The sequence below is a fragment of the Centruroides vittatus genome, unplaced genomic scaffold (assembly GCF_030686945.1).
Source record: "Centruroides vittatus isolate TY-2023 unplaced genomic scaffold, ASM3068694v2 contig_7, whole genome shotgun sequence".
NCBI lineage: Eukaryota > Metazoa > Arthropoda > Arachnida > Scorpiones > Buthidae > Centruroides > Centruroides vittatus.
In genome coordinates, this window is record NW_027122442.1 from 1866921 (window position 1) to 1884121 (window position 17201).

Here is a 17201-nt window from a genome sequence, read left to right on the forward strand (position 1 = left end):
GCAACAGATTACAGGCATTCGCGCATGCACTTTACAGAGCACCAACCTCACCCGGTTTAGCTCGTGGATGCTACACACCAAAATATCGTATCACGCTTCCAATGATTCTATCCAGTACCGGCACAGCTTCCCTATCAAATGTTACCGAACGCCACTGATCCACTGTCTCCTCCGTTTTTGTAGTGGTGTCGCTCCCGACAGAATGGAAACGGTCGTCTACAGCGACGAATCCAGATTCAATTTGGGCACTGACGACGGCAGTGTTCGTGTCTGAAGGCTCCATGGTAAACGCCTCAATCCTGCCCACGCTTTGGAGGGGCATACCGCTCCACCGCTGATGTGATCTGGGGTGCCATCACATACGACAGCTCAGCGGTGTTAGTAACATCCTGCAGCCACGTGTTGCCTCTCGTGGCAGGGCTTTCGAGCCATTTTCCAACAGGACAATGTTCGACCAAACACAGCAGGTGTCATAAGACTGTCTCCACCACATTGCCACACTTCCCTGGCCTGCCCGGTCCCGATTTGTCACTGATCGAATATATTTGATATCACCTGGGATGCCAAGTTGGACAGCCTAGGAGCTTGGCTAAACTAGAGGACCAATTGCAGCAACCGTGGACTGAGATCCCGCAGGACACCATACGGCACTTGCGTGCCTCCATGCCCGCCCGTAAGATATCGTGTATTCACGCTAGAGGTAGCCCAACAGGGTACTAAAACCTTTTCATTTGTAGTTTTTCCTGCAATGATCCTTTTGCTTTCATTTTGTAATCACTTACATCACCGTTACTCACACACGTACAATTTCGTTCGATTCCCACAACTCCTCCTTGGTGAGCTAATTTTTAAGGCAGTGTACAAAGTATTCCATACTTTTTAAGGGGTAGTATTCAAATTATCGAGCTAAATTTTAATTTTTACCTCATCCTGAGTTATTAAACGAAAAAACACGCACGATGTTTTTTGACTTATTTTGTTTCAGTAGTGTCAAAACATCACGATTCCAAAAACCCTGAGGTCAAGTATAACGATTACAATGTAACAGTCGGAACTATAATCAGAGTAACGTTAAAACAGCTAGGAAAGTAAAATTACATTTTACTACTCTGTTAATGTTTACTTTAAAAAATCTAGCGACGAGAGTTGCGTAACTTTCCCGACTGTTGAGAGTTATAAAAAAAACTTTTACATTAAGCAAAAATAGGATGATGCCACACACAATTTTATCAATTTTCTTATAAAAACTTTCTATATTTAAGCTTTTTGCCATTTTATACTAATTTTGAGGGTAGAGATGAGTTTTATAAAACAAAAGTATAAATGTTAATGACAATTTTACTTGTTAAGTCTGACTCTAGTGAAGATACACACGACCCCATCAACCATTAACCACCAAAATTTAATAGCATCGATGCCCCTCATTCACAAGCCACCATGCCAAATTTCGTTTCTTAATCTTTACCCCATACTATTAAACGAAACAGACGCCGAACAAACATATCCACGGAACTTTTTGCGTTTTCAGATTCAGGTGTCAAAACGTGTTGATTTGCAAAAAACTCGCCAAGGATCAATTTGATACCTTCCCTCATGTATACATAACAGCCGGAAAGTAAAACTACACTTTAAATATTGCATATTATTTCTTTTTCTATACTATTTAAGCATTAAACACATTTAAAAACAATAAAATTTGAAGTATTATGTTTGAGAAACAGGTTATATTTAATGATATGAAAAATAATTAAAATCAGTGAAATTTTATTGAACACTGCTGTAATAATCAATTTTGTCACATTAAAGTAGGATTGTAATAATGATCACACATGACAAGACCTTTCAGTTTAAATATTTTCATGTTAAATAATGGAGAAATTAGCTTATAAAATTTTATTTCAATTTTTGAAATACATAGAAATGTAATAAAATCATCATCATCATAGGTATTTCACGTAACAGCAGAAATAATCTGGCAGTATACATATAGTATTTCAGTTACAAATCAATAGATATCAAAATTATTTATACCTGATCAGTAAGTCAACAGAATTTCCATAAAATATTAGAAATATCAAATTAAAATAAATGATGCATGCACAGATTTCAAAGTTGTGAACCTTACAAAACTAATGAAATGTTTCTACTGAAATAAAAACAATGTGACCTTTTCACACAAAAAATACATTTATTAATTATTTCAGCTATTCCAGTATTAATATTTAATAAAAGGCACACCTTACAATAAACTTTTTTAATATCAAATAGCATAAAATGATGGTATAAAATTTATGGCAATGATGATAACATTATTTTCATAACATTCATGTACAAGACAGCCTTGTCTGGATTGCAGGGATGTATCATACTTGAAACTTTCAAGACAAAAAAGCAGAGGAATGCTTTTTTTTTCTTTATATATATTTCTACAATGTCAATTATCGGCAATATTGCATTGTTAAAAACCATCAAAATTTATCACCACCATTACTAATTATATCCCAAATAAGAATAGACAATATAAATTCTGGTTTTAATTTCTGAAGTAGATTAACAATTTTATAAAAATCTCCATCTTTAACTGTGAGTATATTTTATAGTAGCAGCATTTACAATTGAAAATTGTAGAACCAATCACAAGATTGTTACAAATTTATATAATTTTTTTTATATAAATTGACATAATTTCGTCAAATTTGTCAGACTGGCATGCAATCCATGCAAGACAAACTTGTATAAATACGCAAACAGTATATTATTATTGTATAAATGTCAAAATTTATATATAAATTTGATATAACAAATTGCCATTATATATATATTCAATTATCATAAGGCACTTTCAATAGAAGTTCTATAAAATTGTTGCGCAAAATTTTATTTAACATTATTGCATTTAAACCGTTAAAACAGCAATTATTCGTAAGGCACATCTGAATTAATTTCCAACATTGTATATCATTAAAAATACAATAATATATATGCAATAAATACTATTTTCAAATATTGATATATTCAAAATCTGTCAAAAATTTGTGCTTAGTAGGAACATGTCAGTTATTTTGTTAAGAAAATACATTATTATTATTATTATTATCAATAATATGCGAGGCTATATTTTGGAAAGCATAGCCCATTGGAAAAAAATGATAACTGAATATTTATGTTATTTGATAGATGCCTTAATTTTTAATGTACACACATAAATATTGAAATATACAAAATGGAAAATAAAAAAAAAAGTAATACTTGTGTAATGCATACATTCTTCTAAATAGCCATATAAAATTCTTACAATACTCACAAAATTAAAATTAAAGAAAATAACAACCAGTGAACAAGAGTTAACATTTTGCCGGGCCAAAAATTTTCTTTATGAATGGGAAGACAATCTTATATTGTACTTTAAAACATTTATAATTAATTCCATGTGAATGTAACACAGTTTCTTAAAATTTAGACTATTTATTGTGGCCTATCATAGTGTTTAAATGTAATAAAAATGGGAATTTTTGGAGATTCAAAATTAATTATTGCTTCAATTATTTGGAATAAAAATTTTTCTCGAAACTACAAATCAAATACTTGAGCAAGAATATCTTAGCTAAAAATATTTTATATATAATATATAAACCTTATTCGAAGTTTATTATGCAAAAGTAATAGAAATCTGTTGGAAAATATTATATTGCATGATAATATAAATGGAATGGATATAGTTGTCTAGTAAAAACAATAATACACTAGATCATTATCAATGTAATAAACTGAAGCTAATGTCTTGTTCTTAAAATATTTATGATCGAGCCAATCGCAAGACATGAAGAATAACTTCATCAACAGTTTGATTATTTAATAATGTTTTTACAGCATTATCATCAATTACGACAGTGAATAACAATTTTGAGTTTTCTCTTAAGCGATCCAAATAAGAATAATTCTCTTGAGTAACTGGTGTATGACCACATCTTCTAATAACAGATTCTAGTACTTCATCTACTGGTTTGTCTGGCCATCCAAATCCTTTCAATGTTGGCTCATCTACCAAAAGACTTAGCAACTCCCGTATGCTTTCACAAAGACTCTGCTCATTTAATGTCCTTGATAACGGCATGCCCGATGTACTTTGATATGTAAACTTCTTGTCTTTCTCGCTTATTAATATTTTATCCAGAAGATCCCTGTGACGTTTTCTCATGTGACGTAATAGACAGTCTTTTCGAATAAATGCACGGCCACATTCGTGACAAGACCTTGGCTCTTCTTTAGTGTGAGTTAAAAGATGCAATTTTAGAGATGGTTTAATTGCAAAACATTTTGAACAGGTTGGGCACTGGAATGGTTTTTCACCTGTGTGCAGAACATAATGGCGAGCAAGATCCTCTTTTCGTGTGAAGCATTTGCCACATTCCTGACATTCAAATGGCTTAATCTTATTATGTACGTAATTCATATGCATTTGCAATCTGGCTTTACGATTAAAAGTTTTACCACACTGTTCACAACGAAAACCATTCTGTCCAGTATGATAGAAAAGATGAGCTTTTAATCCTCCTGCTTGAATGAACTGCTTACCACAAAATTCACATTTATGAGGTCTGACTCCAGTATGAATTCTCATGTGACGATTCAATGTTCCTTTCAATGTAAATCTAATAGAAAGAAATCAAAACTTTAAAATAACAAATATATAGTTTTATATTAAGTTATATTTAAATAAGTCAAAATTTGAACCATTTTAAAAAATCATACAATTTTGTTATAATGGTTTCAACGAACTTTTCCTAAATTAATACTGAATATCTTTGATAAATACTAATTATATCTTTATATTATAATTATTATGACAGAGGTTGATATACAGTTGAAATAAACAATTTTAAATAAAAATAATAACAAAAAAATTAATTAAAATGCCAGGATGAAATGAGGTGGGGAAATTAGCCTATAAAGAAAGGTTGACTCCACCATCAGGACTGTTTGTTCCCAAGGTGTTTAAAAGGATGTTAGATTAAGATACTTGTATAATACTTCTGTGAATTTAATTTGTAATGTAAAAATAATAACTAAACACGCTTTATAATGAAAAATAATTATTTTGATAAAGTATCATAAAAATAACCCAAGTTTTATATTAAAATTTTCTGAGATATTTGATGTTTTAACAAGTTTTCTTAACTTTCAGGTATGAAAAAAATTAACACAGTAAAAAAAAAAACCAAATTTGCAGTGAAATGCAAATACAATAAAATAATTTTGTTATACATTAAAAAATAAAATATATATAAAAGTGCAAACCTACATCATGCAGTTCCTATACCAAGTGTCTTGTGCAGTTGGCTATTGCAATTACAAGGCAAAGTGAACTTCCAAAGATTTATAAACTAAACACTCAATTTTCACAAGCCTGTTTTTTGAAAGTGCTTGAGAAGTAAGACCTGTTATTTGGACAAGGAGCTGTTTGTGTTTAGGGCTACATGCTCATCAAGTTTTGTTTCAGTCAAAGACCCAAATGTTTGGCTCTTCCCTTGTAAGTATAAAACACTCCAAACTCTAACTGAAAATTCTTACCCCTTCACTAAGTTAAAACAAAATCCTAAGTTAAGAATAAAAATGATCTATACACAAGGAATGCATTACCAGTTACATGCAGTCATGTAAAATTTATTTAACACAAGGACTTAATGTTACACAAATCAATGTTTTCTTAGGAGGAATAATGTTACTTGAACAGCACGTTACACAGGGTTCCACTGTACAGCAGAGTCCCACACAATGTAGGGATACATTCTGCATTTAAAAAAAAATGATATTATCGAGACATGCATTATCAGATGATTCTATGCAAGTTTAAACCTAGGCCTAGAAGTTGAAGAAAATATATATCTCTAGATGACAAAATTTGAATTTTGTATGCATACTAGTTGCAATTTTTTATTGCATTATATACTGTGTTCACTAAACTGTGTATCAAACTCTTCTTGAACAATACCAATCTACAGGTAAGAATACCTATGTAAAAATGCATGCAACCTTTTCAATATAGAAATTTTTTCATTTTTCCTGGTTAAACAGTTTTTTACTCTTCAATAAATTTTACATGCAGTAGCTTAAATCTATCTTTTATTTTAAATCAGATGATAAGTGTTTGAAGACATTTCAAAAGGTACAAATTTATAATGTTGTGAAAAATAAACTTAATGGCTCAATAATATAGTATAAAATCAAAAATTTGTATATTATTGTACATTTAAATAAGAATTTACAATTCTTTAAATTATTATTCTAAATGTACTAATTGTACCCAGCAAAATATTTACTGTAAAAAAAATAAAGCAAGTAAATTTAACTATATAAAATTTCTACGTAAACAATTCATTGAATGTAGTTTTTTTTTTTTTGTTTCTTTATTTACCTGGAAGAGTTCTTTACTTCGGTGTCATTTTATTCAATAGAAGTTACATCAGTCTTCCTGATTAAAAATTTACTTTCCAATAGATCATTGGAAATTAATAAAATTCCATTAATAAATCAAACTTAAAAATAATCCGAAACCAACGAAAGAAACTCAACTAGAGAAGTTATTTTTTACAGGCATTCTTATACTAGACAGGAAGTTTAATAAGTGAAATGACAAAAAAGAGTGCCACTATAGCAAGATTGAAATTTAGCAATTTTTTATTTTAATTATTTCTAAATAAAATTAAATAGTAAAATAGATGTAACAGAGCAAATCTAAATTAAATAAACTTCAAAATAATGTATGAAATGTAAATTAATTCATACAAAAATACCTTAATGAACTGGAAAGAATTTCATCTTAGCATATTATACTGTATAAATAGATAGAGATTTGGAAAATGTTACAACTTTTGAATTTATATGTTAATATTCTTATTACATTTTTGTGAGGTTATACTCTGAGGAAGACAATTCAATTACAGTAGAGCATCGATTATCCGACTTAATTGGGGACTGGGGTTGGTCGGATAACTGAAAAGTCAGATAACCGAAAAGTATGAAAAAATACATTATTAGTATAGTGTATTAGGCCTGGTTTAAATACTAGCGTCCCTTTCATGGTTGAGCCAGTGCCTGCCAGCTAAAACATGCAAAAATTTAACAAAAATATTATTAAAGTAGCCAAGACATAACCAAATATTGTAGAACCACTTCACTAGCGGACATTTGAATTTGCCGACTAGAACACGGTCAGTTAACCGATAAGTCGGTTTAATCGGGGGTCGGATAATCGATGCTCTACTGTATTATTGAAAATACTTGCAATTATATCTTTAAATTATATAATTACAGTGTGCGTTAATTTTTACTCAGTTTATTTGTATGTTTATTTGGCACAATAATCTATAGTGAATTCCTTTGATCTGCTCAATACAATCTCCATTTGTTTCACTAACATCCTTGCATCTCTTTTCTAAGAGTTGAACACTTATGCACATTTCCACTCATCCCATAAACATTTCCAAAGACCCTGAAATGTCAATGCTTTACTTTACAAAGAAATAATCTGTTTAAGGTAACTAATCTATTAAATTTATGTCAAAATTCTTGACTGCAAATATCACTTTCTGAAACAAAAGTAGACTCCTCTATGCTTTCAACTCTTGGAGATAAGCAGTCAGTTTGCAACAAGCAGAAAAGTTTGCAACGGGGCTTGTTGCTTTATCAAGGTGGAGAGTTATCAAGGTTATCAACACATCAACATAGTATTCTACATTCATCTTTACATTTTTTTTGCTATGCTGACTAGCAGTATCGGTCCTCTTCCAGACATTCCCCCTACAACTAAGTCCAACAGGTCAATTAACTTTTGTGGCATTTTGAAAGCCATTCTTTTGGGATTTGTTGGTCAACTTGAACATACAATATTCTTCTAACACCATTGCAGTTGTGCAGATAAGATGTATGCTTCATCAAGAATCGTTATAAATTCATACCTATCTCTAGCAAGATGATGCTCTTACAACTTTTTGTTGTTTACCTTCTTGTCATTTTTGTGAATTGGAGTAAATTTATATATTCTAGGCTTTTTGACAACCATTGCTTGCAAATCCTTATGATTTATTGTATAAATCAGAGGCTGAAAGGTTCCTAGTTGCTTTGCAATGGATTGTTGGCATGAAAGATTTTCATTATCTATCAACCACTAAACTTTCTGGATTATGCCCCTTGTAGATTTCTGGAAAAACAAGCTTAGAAATATTTTCTGTCACTTTTTTGATCTTATTCCCAATTATTCTGACCACTGTGCCTTGAGAGCAAGTAAAGTTTTCATTTTTTACATCTATTATTGCCTGCAAAAAACTGCTTAATCTAAAATGTTTAAAAAAGTTAGAGCTTTATATTTGAGTCAGGATTAACTTATCCTCTGTATTGAAATAAACATGAACAATGAAAGTTGTAACTCCTTAAGATATACCAAAATAGGTTAATATTACCTATGGTATCGAAGATGGAGACGGGGAAATTTTTTTCCCTAGCGACTCGTCGGCGATGGGGAAATTTCTCCCCTCTCTACTTTCAAGATGGCCGCGTTTCCGGTAATCTCGAATCAGATTCTCGAGTGATAATCTCTACTGGGGGCGTACCCGTACTATCTGTCGCATTATGCAAATTAATACTAATTTTTCGACGAGAGGAAAGTTTCGACGTGCGGTACGTCTATCGAAAACCGAAAATTTATTCGTAAGAGAAGTCTTTTTTTTTTTTTGTGATTTAGGTTTGTATATTTCGAGATAATTCGCATTTTGTGTGATAATATTATTAACGATAGCTTTGTTATTTAATTTGTAGTTTTTTTTTTAACTCAAGATATGAGTGATATAGATATTAATTCCGAAGAATTTTGGGCGGGATGTACTTCCCAGACTTTTTTCCAATTGTTGGAACACGATTATACTGAACTTGGACTTGACTCGCGAATAGACAGAGGGTTTAAATTAGCTGTCAAATTGGGGTTACAGCACACTGTAGACATTTGTTCGAAATGTTCCAAACCGTGCAAAGTAGTATATCGCAACGACAGAAAATCGTGTGCGATGAGATGCCACAAATGTTGGAACTTCAGCTCTGCCTTCGACGGTACGTTTAAAGGTAAATGTGGAAACTTACCGTGGAATTCGATTTTGTCGTTTATATGGCATCACCTTGCGCTCGATTGCTCTACAAATATTTCTGCTAATGCCGCCGGAATATCTAACAAAGCTGCAGTCGATTGGTCGAACCATATCAGATTTGTAATGCTAGTAGCACTACATAATATTCTATCGTTCAAAATAGGAGGACCAAATAAAACTGTCGAAATAGACGAGACCGTTATTTGTAAAAGAAAATACGAAAAAGGTAGAAAGCTTAAAAGCACAAAATGGGTCGTCGGAGGCATTTGCCGAGAAGATAAAAGCTGTTTCGTTTGCCAAGTAAACGACAGGTCGGAAAATACTCTCAATTGGATTATATCGAAATTTATTAATTCGGGCACTACTGTATTGACTGACGAATGGAAAGGCTACTACAATATCGACAAATTGGAAGGAATCGAAATATCACACAGGACGGTTAATCACTCTGAAAATTTCGTCGATCCAAAAACGGGAGTCCACACCCAAAATATCGAAAGACTGTGGGGATATTTGAAAAATAAAAAAAACCTTCCAAAACACTATACAGAAGACCTTTCCGATTCTTACATGTACGCATTTATGTATAGAAAATACCTGAATTGGCCTTCAAAAAAACTAGGAGATCGTTTTTTTACCTTCGTTCGACATTTACGGAATATATATCCCGGACGTGGAAAGGAACCAATATGGAAGGAACCCGCGACAGTCCCAGCAGCCCCTATAGCGGAAAAACGTTCGGAAAAAAAAGGAATGCGGGGGGGGGGCAACTAAGAAGATTGCAGAGAAAAGTACTACTAAAAAGAAACAGAAAAGAACGACGACATCAAGTATTTCCGAGTCTTCAACATCGATTTCAACAAAGCGTCGAAGGACCGCGAAGGACCAACGCTAATGTAAGTTTATTTATACCATATATATATATATATATGTTTAAAATATCTTTTAACATCTAGTTAAGTATAATTTATTGTCGTCGTCGTCGTCGACAGTCGCCATCTTGTTTACACATTAGCTTGCGTGCAGACAAGACAACGACCGGAAACGCGGCCATCTCGAACGCAGGGAAAAAAAATTTCCCCGCCGGCGTCTAGTATCTAGGGGGAAAAATTTCCCCGTCGCCATCTTCGATACCACGGGTAACATTAACCCCAAAATATATTAGTATTAGTGTTTTACTATGTAAAAAATATTTTATTATATACTAGCTGACCCGGCCACACGTTGTTGTGGTTCAAAATGTATCTATTATAAATGTATAACACTTCCCCTGTAGGGAAGAATTTCAAAAAATCCCTTTTTAGTGTATATTCTCTTGACGTAACTTATTAAAACGCAAAAAACTGCATCTAAAATATTATATAGAAGCCGAGTTCTTCATGGTAAGCCTTAATCCTGTCCATCTCCCTCAGTGGGGGGAATTTCGACATGTATATTATATAAAAACACATGCGTATTTGAATGCAACGTGGTGTCAAAATTTCATAAGAATCGGTAGGAACAAACAAACGTTATATTTTATTTATATAGATAGATAGAAAATGATCTGCTTTAGTCCATTCTCACAGAAAAGCAAACTCTCAGGTTGTCGGAAGTTAGCGCCATCTGTTGAACATAAAAGCCTTAATCCATATATAAATATATTTTTGAAAGGGGGGAAATGGTGGTCTTCACATATGCCAGAAACCTTCGCGGGAATGTATTAAACAACTTCCCAAAGTTTCATGGCAATCGGATAAATGGTGTAGTAATGCATGAAAGACAAACGGACAGACAACAGACAGACATACATACATTCGTTTATATATACTAGCTGACCCGGCCAACGCGTTGTTGTGGCTCAAAATGTATCTATTATAAATGTGTAACACTTCCCCCATGGGGGGAATTTCAAAAAATCCCTTTTTAGTGTATATTCTGTTGACGTCACCTATTAAAACGCAATTAAAAACGCAAAAAACCGCATGTAAAATAGTATAAATAGAAGCCGAGTTCTTCACGGTAAGCCTTAATTCTGTCCCTTTCCCCCTGGGGGAATTTCGACATGTATATTATATAAAACACGTGCGTATTCGAATGCAACGTTGTGTCAAAATTTCAAAGGAATCGGTAGGAACAAACGAACGTTATATTTTATTTATATAGATAGATAGAAAATGATCTGCTTTAGTCCATTCTCACAGAAAGCAAACTTAGGTCGTCGGAAGTTAGCGCCATCTGTTGGACATAAAAGCCTTAATCCATATATAAATATATTTTTGAAGGGGGGGAAATGGTGGTCTTCACATGTGCCAGAAACCTTCGTGGGAGTGTATTAAACAACTTCCCGAAGTTTCATGGCAATCGGATAAATGGTGTAGTAATGCATGAAAGACAAACGGACAGACAACAGACAGACATACATACATTCGTTTATATATATATATAGATTAACATATACTATTTGCCATGCAGACTATCGTGTTGTTTAAGAAATAACTTTATGTTTGACAGTATAGGTATTCCTTGCTTAATCTGAGATTTGATTAACACGCAAAATTAATTGCAGTAATCCCTTGATATACACGAGAGTAGTTTTAATTTATGCAGCTTTACTAGCTGTCTTTACTTAACTTAGATACCATATTTTGATTAATACAATTTTGATATATGCAGTAGGATCAAGGAATTAATCAACTGCATTAATCAAGGGATACCTATACTGTATTTTTATTTTTAACACAAAATAGATTTAATCTGCTTGTGTTAGTAACGCTAATTTGCTTTTATATATATTAATATATAAAAGCAAATTAATATATTAATATATTCACATTATTATACATATTTTCTTTATAGCAATGACAATAGCAAAATTTTTGAAAATGTTGAAGAAATTGCACACAATAAATGTTTATCCTATGAAACAATATTTTAAATGATATTAGTAAAGAGCATCACAACCATCCAGTAATATGTTACATTTTGAGTTTATTGATAGAATTTTAACAAAAAATTTTTTTCCCTTTTGCATTAAACAGGATAAAGAGTAACAGTCTAAATAAAAAAAAAGCCATTTTATTAGACAGATTTATAAATTAAAGTATAAAGTATAATAAATATCATGTTTAGTTTATTCTAAATCTGCAACTTTCAGGTAAATAATATATGAAAAAGTCAAGTTGAAAAATGTATAATAATCCTTTTTACTTTAAACCAACACTAAATAATTTACATATTACATAAACTGAAATTTATAGATTTAATAAGATGATAAATCTGTTTTGTAGCTATTATTTCATAGAATTATGATAATGATAATAATATGTCAAATTCTATATTTAAAGAAACAATCCTCATACTGCTACATGTAAAATCAAATATATTTTCTTAAGCCTTTAAGTTTCTGGTACCCAAGATGAAAATTAACATCCAACAAACGTTTTCGATTCTCCTCCGAGATCTTCGTCAGGTTCTTTGACGGTTTTGAAAATGGAATGCAATGAAAAAAATAGATTGCTTTTGAAATTCAAATAATAGAACGCCTCCCGCGTGCAATAACTGAGAAAGATCCAACATGCATTTAATATACATGAGACTATTGTAAAAAATGACGCTGTCTATCTGTACAGGAATACTACACGGCTACCATTGCAGGTGCACCTCGAATATATATCGCCACGCATACGATAAAACGTTGCCATCTTTGAAATTAATACACTTTCCCGATTTTGATGCCTTGTAAATCTCAAGGGTCTCCAAGGCCCTGATGCGGTCTGTATCGAACGACCTTTTAATGAGGGTGGTATTATCAAAATCTGCGTTCACATCGGGGTCCGTGGCGTACGTCGACAGGGCAGTGGTGTGCCTTTTTTTGAAAACGTCATACCTGTGTTTCGAGATCCTTCTTTGAATGGACCTCTTGGTAGATCTGATATATATTACGTCCCTTTGGAACCTGTGATCCCTTATCGGGATACTATATACCCCTGGCGCTCTTAGAAAATCCGGTCTGTCTTTGGCGTTCCTGAGTAGCGAATAGATCGATTGGGTTCTTGAGTACGCCAACTTGGTGCCCTTCTTCTGCGCTATTTCCTTGTACAGGGCATGCAGACCTCTGTCGTACTGTACCACCGTCCGCTGGTTCGGACCCGAATTGGACCCATCCCGCGCCACTGAGGCGTGATGTGCTGTGTTTGTATTAAGGAAGTTACGCGCTAATCTACGGACAAGGCCACGTCTGTATCCATGACTAGCGACTATGTCTTCCATGTGTCTCAGCTCTGTGACCGTGTCCTCCCATTTAGAATTATGAGTGTACGCCCTCCTAACGCCCTGAACGCCGCCATCTTATATGGATACGGATCCTCAGACCCAGCTGGTATGTACTGTACATAGGTAGGTAGTTGGGTTTGTAATACACCCGCATTTCAATACTGTTTACCCTGAGCTGAATGGTGACATCTAAACAGTGCACATCGGTGCCGATAGTTGATCCAGTTTAAGCATTAGCCCATACAGGTTGTCATTTACAATGTGCGAAAAATCATTGACGTTCGGCTCGTTCTTCCATATGATCATCACATCATCCACATACCTACGATATAAAATAATGTCGTGTGTAAACCTGGGAATGACATCCCTCTCTAATTGCCGTAAAATTAACTCACACAGGTTGCCCGAAATTGGGCTCCCCATGGGAACCCCCTTTCTCTGTAAATATGCTTGAGACGGTAATGCCGGACATTGAAAGAATGGTATGCAGAATGGATGAGGTTTTCAAGGAGCATTATAGATGGAAAGCTGCCATGAAAATAAGTTGTAACGGACACTTTAGAAAGAGCAGCATATGGATGCAAATAAGAAGAACCAAGAAATGGCTTGCGGATGAACATATTATTCTACTAAGGGCAAATAAGAACAGAACACTCGTTCTACTCAAAGAAGAGATGTACAGTACAAGGCAATGTTGATGCAATACATCGTAGATACGGACAGTGAGCAGGTTGCAGATAATTACGTAGACAGGTTACATGCACGGGTTGTGTGGTTCACTGGCACACCCCTGGCGAAGGCACAGGGATTAAACAGGGTGGTGGTTGCGTCGCCGGATACACCCAGGCTTTTTGCGTTTGCGAAAATGCACACGCCTATGCCCAGACCTATTTTGGATAAGGCTAGAGCCCCCACGAGAATTCTAGAGACCGAGTTGCACCGCTTATTAGCCATGCATCTTCAAAATTATCCCTTAACAGTGAGGAACTCCAGAGAGCTGGTAGACGCATTGAAGCGTACACAGATTACAGAGAGTGCTCACGTCACGGTGTTGGATTTTCAGGCTCTCTATCCATCCATCAAACTCCAACCTTGCTTATGCGCCCTTAGGGACGTCCTGCTAACCAAGTATAGCCTACCGGCACACCACAAACACGTACTTGAGCTCGCACACCTAGTGTGCTACAATTCACTGTTTAGGTTCGACAATGCCACATATTTACAGAAAAGGGGGGTTCCCATGGCGAGCCCAGTTTCAGGTGACCCGTGTGAGTTAATTTTACGGCAATTAGAGAGGGATGTCATTCCCAGGTTTACACATGACATTATTTTATATCGTAGGTATGTGGATGACGTGATGATCATATGGAAGAACGAGCCGAACGTCAATGATCTTTTGCACATTGTAAATGACAACCTGTATGGGCTAACGCTAAACTGGATCAACTATCGGGCACCGATGTGCACTTTTTAGATGTCACCATTCAGCTCAGGGTAAACAGTATTGAAATGCGGGTGTATTACAAACCCGACTACCTACCTATGTACAGTACATACCAGCTGGGTCTGAGGATCCGTATCCATATAAGATGGCGGCGTTCAGGGCGTTAGGAGGGCGTACACTCATAATTCTAAATGGGAGGACACGGTCACAGAGCTGAGACACATGGAAGACATAGTCGCTAGTCATGGATACAGACGTGGCCTTGTCCGTAGATTAGCGCGTAACTTCCTTAATACAAACACAGCACATCACGCCTCAGTGGCGCGGGATGGGTCCAATTCGGGTCCGAACCAGCGGACGGTGGTACAGTACGACAGAGGTCTGCATGCCCTGTACAAGGAAATAGCGCAGAAGAAGGGCACCAAGTTGGCGTACTCAAGAACCCAATCGATCTATTCGCTACTCAGGAACGCCAAAGACAGACCGGATTTTCTAAGAGCGCCAGGGGTATATAGTATCCCGATAAGGGATCACAGGTTCCAAAGGGACGTAATATATATCAGATCTACCAAGAGGTCCATTCAAAGAAGGATCTCGAAACACAGGTATGACGTTTTCAAAAAAAGGCACACCACTGCCCTGTCGACGTACGCCACGGACCCCGATGTGAACGCAGATTTTGATAATACCACCCTCATTAAAAGGTCGTTCGATACAGACCGCATCAGGGCCTTGGAGACCCTTGAGATTTACAAGGCATTAAAATCGGGAAAGTGTATTAATTTCAAAGATGGCAACGTTTTATCGTATGCGTGGCGATATATATCTCGAGGTGCACCTGCAATGGTAGCCGTGTAGTATTCCTGTACAGATAGACAGCGTCATTTTTTACAATAGTCTCATGTATATTAAATGCATGTTGGATCTTTCTCAGTTATTGCACGCGGGAGGCGTTCTATTATTTGAATTTCAAAAGCAATCTATTTTTTTCATTGCATTCCATTTTCAAAACCGTCAAAGAACCTGACGAAGATCTCGGAGGAGAATCGAAAACGTTTGTTGGATGTTAATTTTCATCTTGGGTACTGGAAACTTAAAGGCTTAAGAAGATATATTTGATTCTATATTTAATTGCAGATTTATAAAATTTCAATCATTAGTAAGGTTTTCTCAAAAAATTTTTTAATTTTTAAAATTTTATAGAAATTACTTATTTTGGTATGCCATGAATAATTTGCACATGTTTATACATGTTAAAAAATAAAAAAATATTTTTTAATACACATTGATAACCATAAATCAGTATGACTTATTAAAACTTTACTTACTTGCATCCACATTCAGTACAAACATACGGCTTTTCACCTGTATGGATTCGTCTATGTTTAGCCAAGCCACCACCTGAAGGAAATGTCTTTGAACAAAATTCACAAGAAAATGGTCTCTCTCCTGTATGTGTACGAATATGGATTTTAAGAAGAGATGTGCCATGAAATTGTTTGTCACAATATTCACATTTATATTTCTTACGTCGAGCAACTTCTCCAGCATGAGCACGTAAATGTTCCCGTAAGTTGTCCTATTAGAAAAATTATTGTTTCAAGACTTATATAACAGACAAAATGAATATTGCATACAATCTTATCATAACATAATAATTATTTATTTACAAAATGAAAATATAAACTAGACCCTTTTACCATTACAAAATTAAATAAAAAATATATACTACTTTCATATTTTAAAAATCCTTGTGTACTTTCAGTATGATAATCTTTAAGGATGTGAATTATACAGAGTTGCATCAACATTAATTACAAAAAATAGATTATTAATCAAATACTGATTTCTATACTTATATGAAAATATAAAAATTATCTGAAACAATATTTTTCTAATTAATTAAAATAGACATGGTAAAATATTTTACAATTTTGTTAAAAACAGTTAAAGTATGCTCTAAGATGTTAGATTCAATTAAATAAACTATACACTAAATGATCACTGCATTAGGAACACCATGTCTGAAGTGGTAAAAGGATGACCTGTAATTTCCACATCATGATTCACTGCAGTCATGATGTGTTGACCTGTTATTTACATAGTAGATGGCAACAGTTGCCAGTCATGGGCAGATGGGCCAACTTGAGCAACTTTGAGCATGGAAAGATTGTTGGGGTCGAGTATTTCTGAAACAGCTGCAGTCATGCACTCATTGGTTGTTCTTGTACCAGTGTCCAGGGTGAAGTGTAAGTGGATATATCTTGCACAAGCATCCACCAGAAGATCACACAGCAGCCAGTCAAGTGGGATTGATTCCAGAGGTAAGTAATGCTTGTTAAGACTGGTATCTAAAGACATGACAC

General features: G+C 34.4%; 1 protein-coding gene across 1 annotated transcript in view; it reads right to left on the bottom strand.

Moving 5' to 3' along the window:
* Window positions 1–1878: 1878 nt before the first annotated feature.
* Window positions 1879–17201, bottom strand: part of LOC136980467 (zinc finger protein 25-like) — a 40381-nt gene continuing 25058 nt past the window's right edge. Inside the window, exons 5-6 of the mRNA XM_067276582.1 lie at window positions 16164–16414; window positions 1879–4652 (exon numbers count right to left, since the gene is read on the bottom strand). Of these exons, the coding sequence (XP_067132683.1) occupies window positions 3797–4652; window positions 16164–16414 (1107 nt within the window). The 3' untranslated portion in view covers window positions 1879–3796. The remainder of the gene's footprint in view (window positions 4653–16163; window positions 16415–17201) is intronic.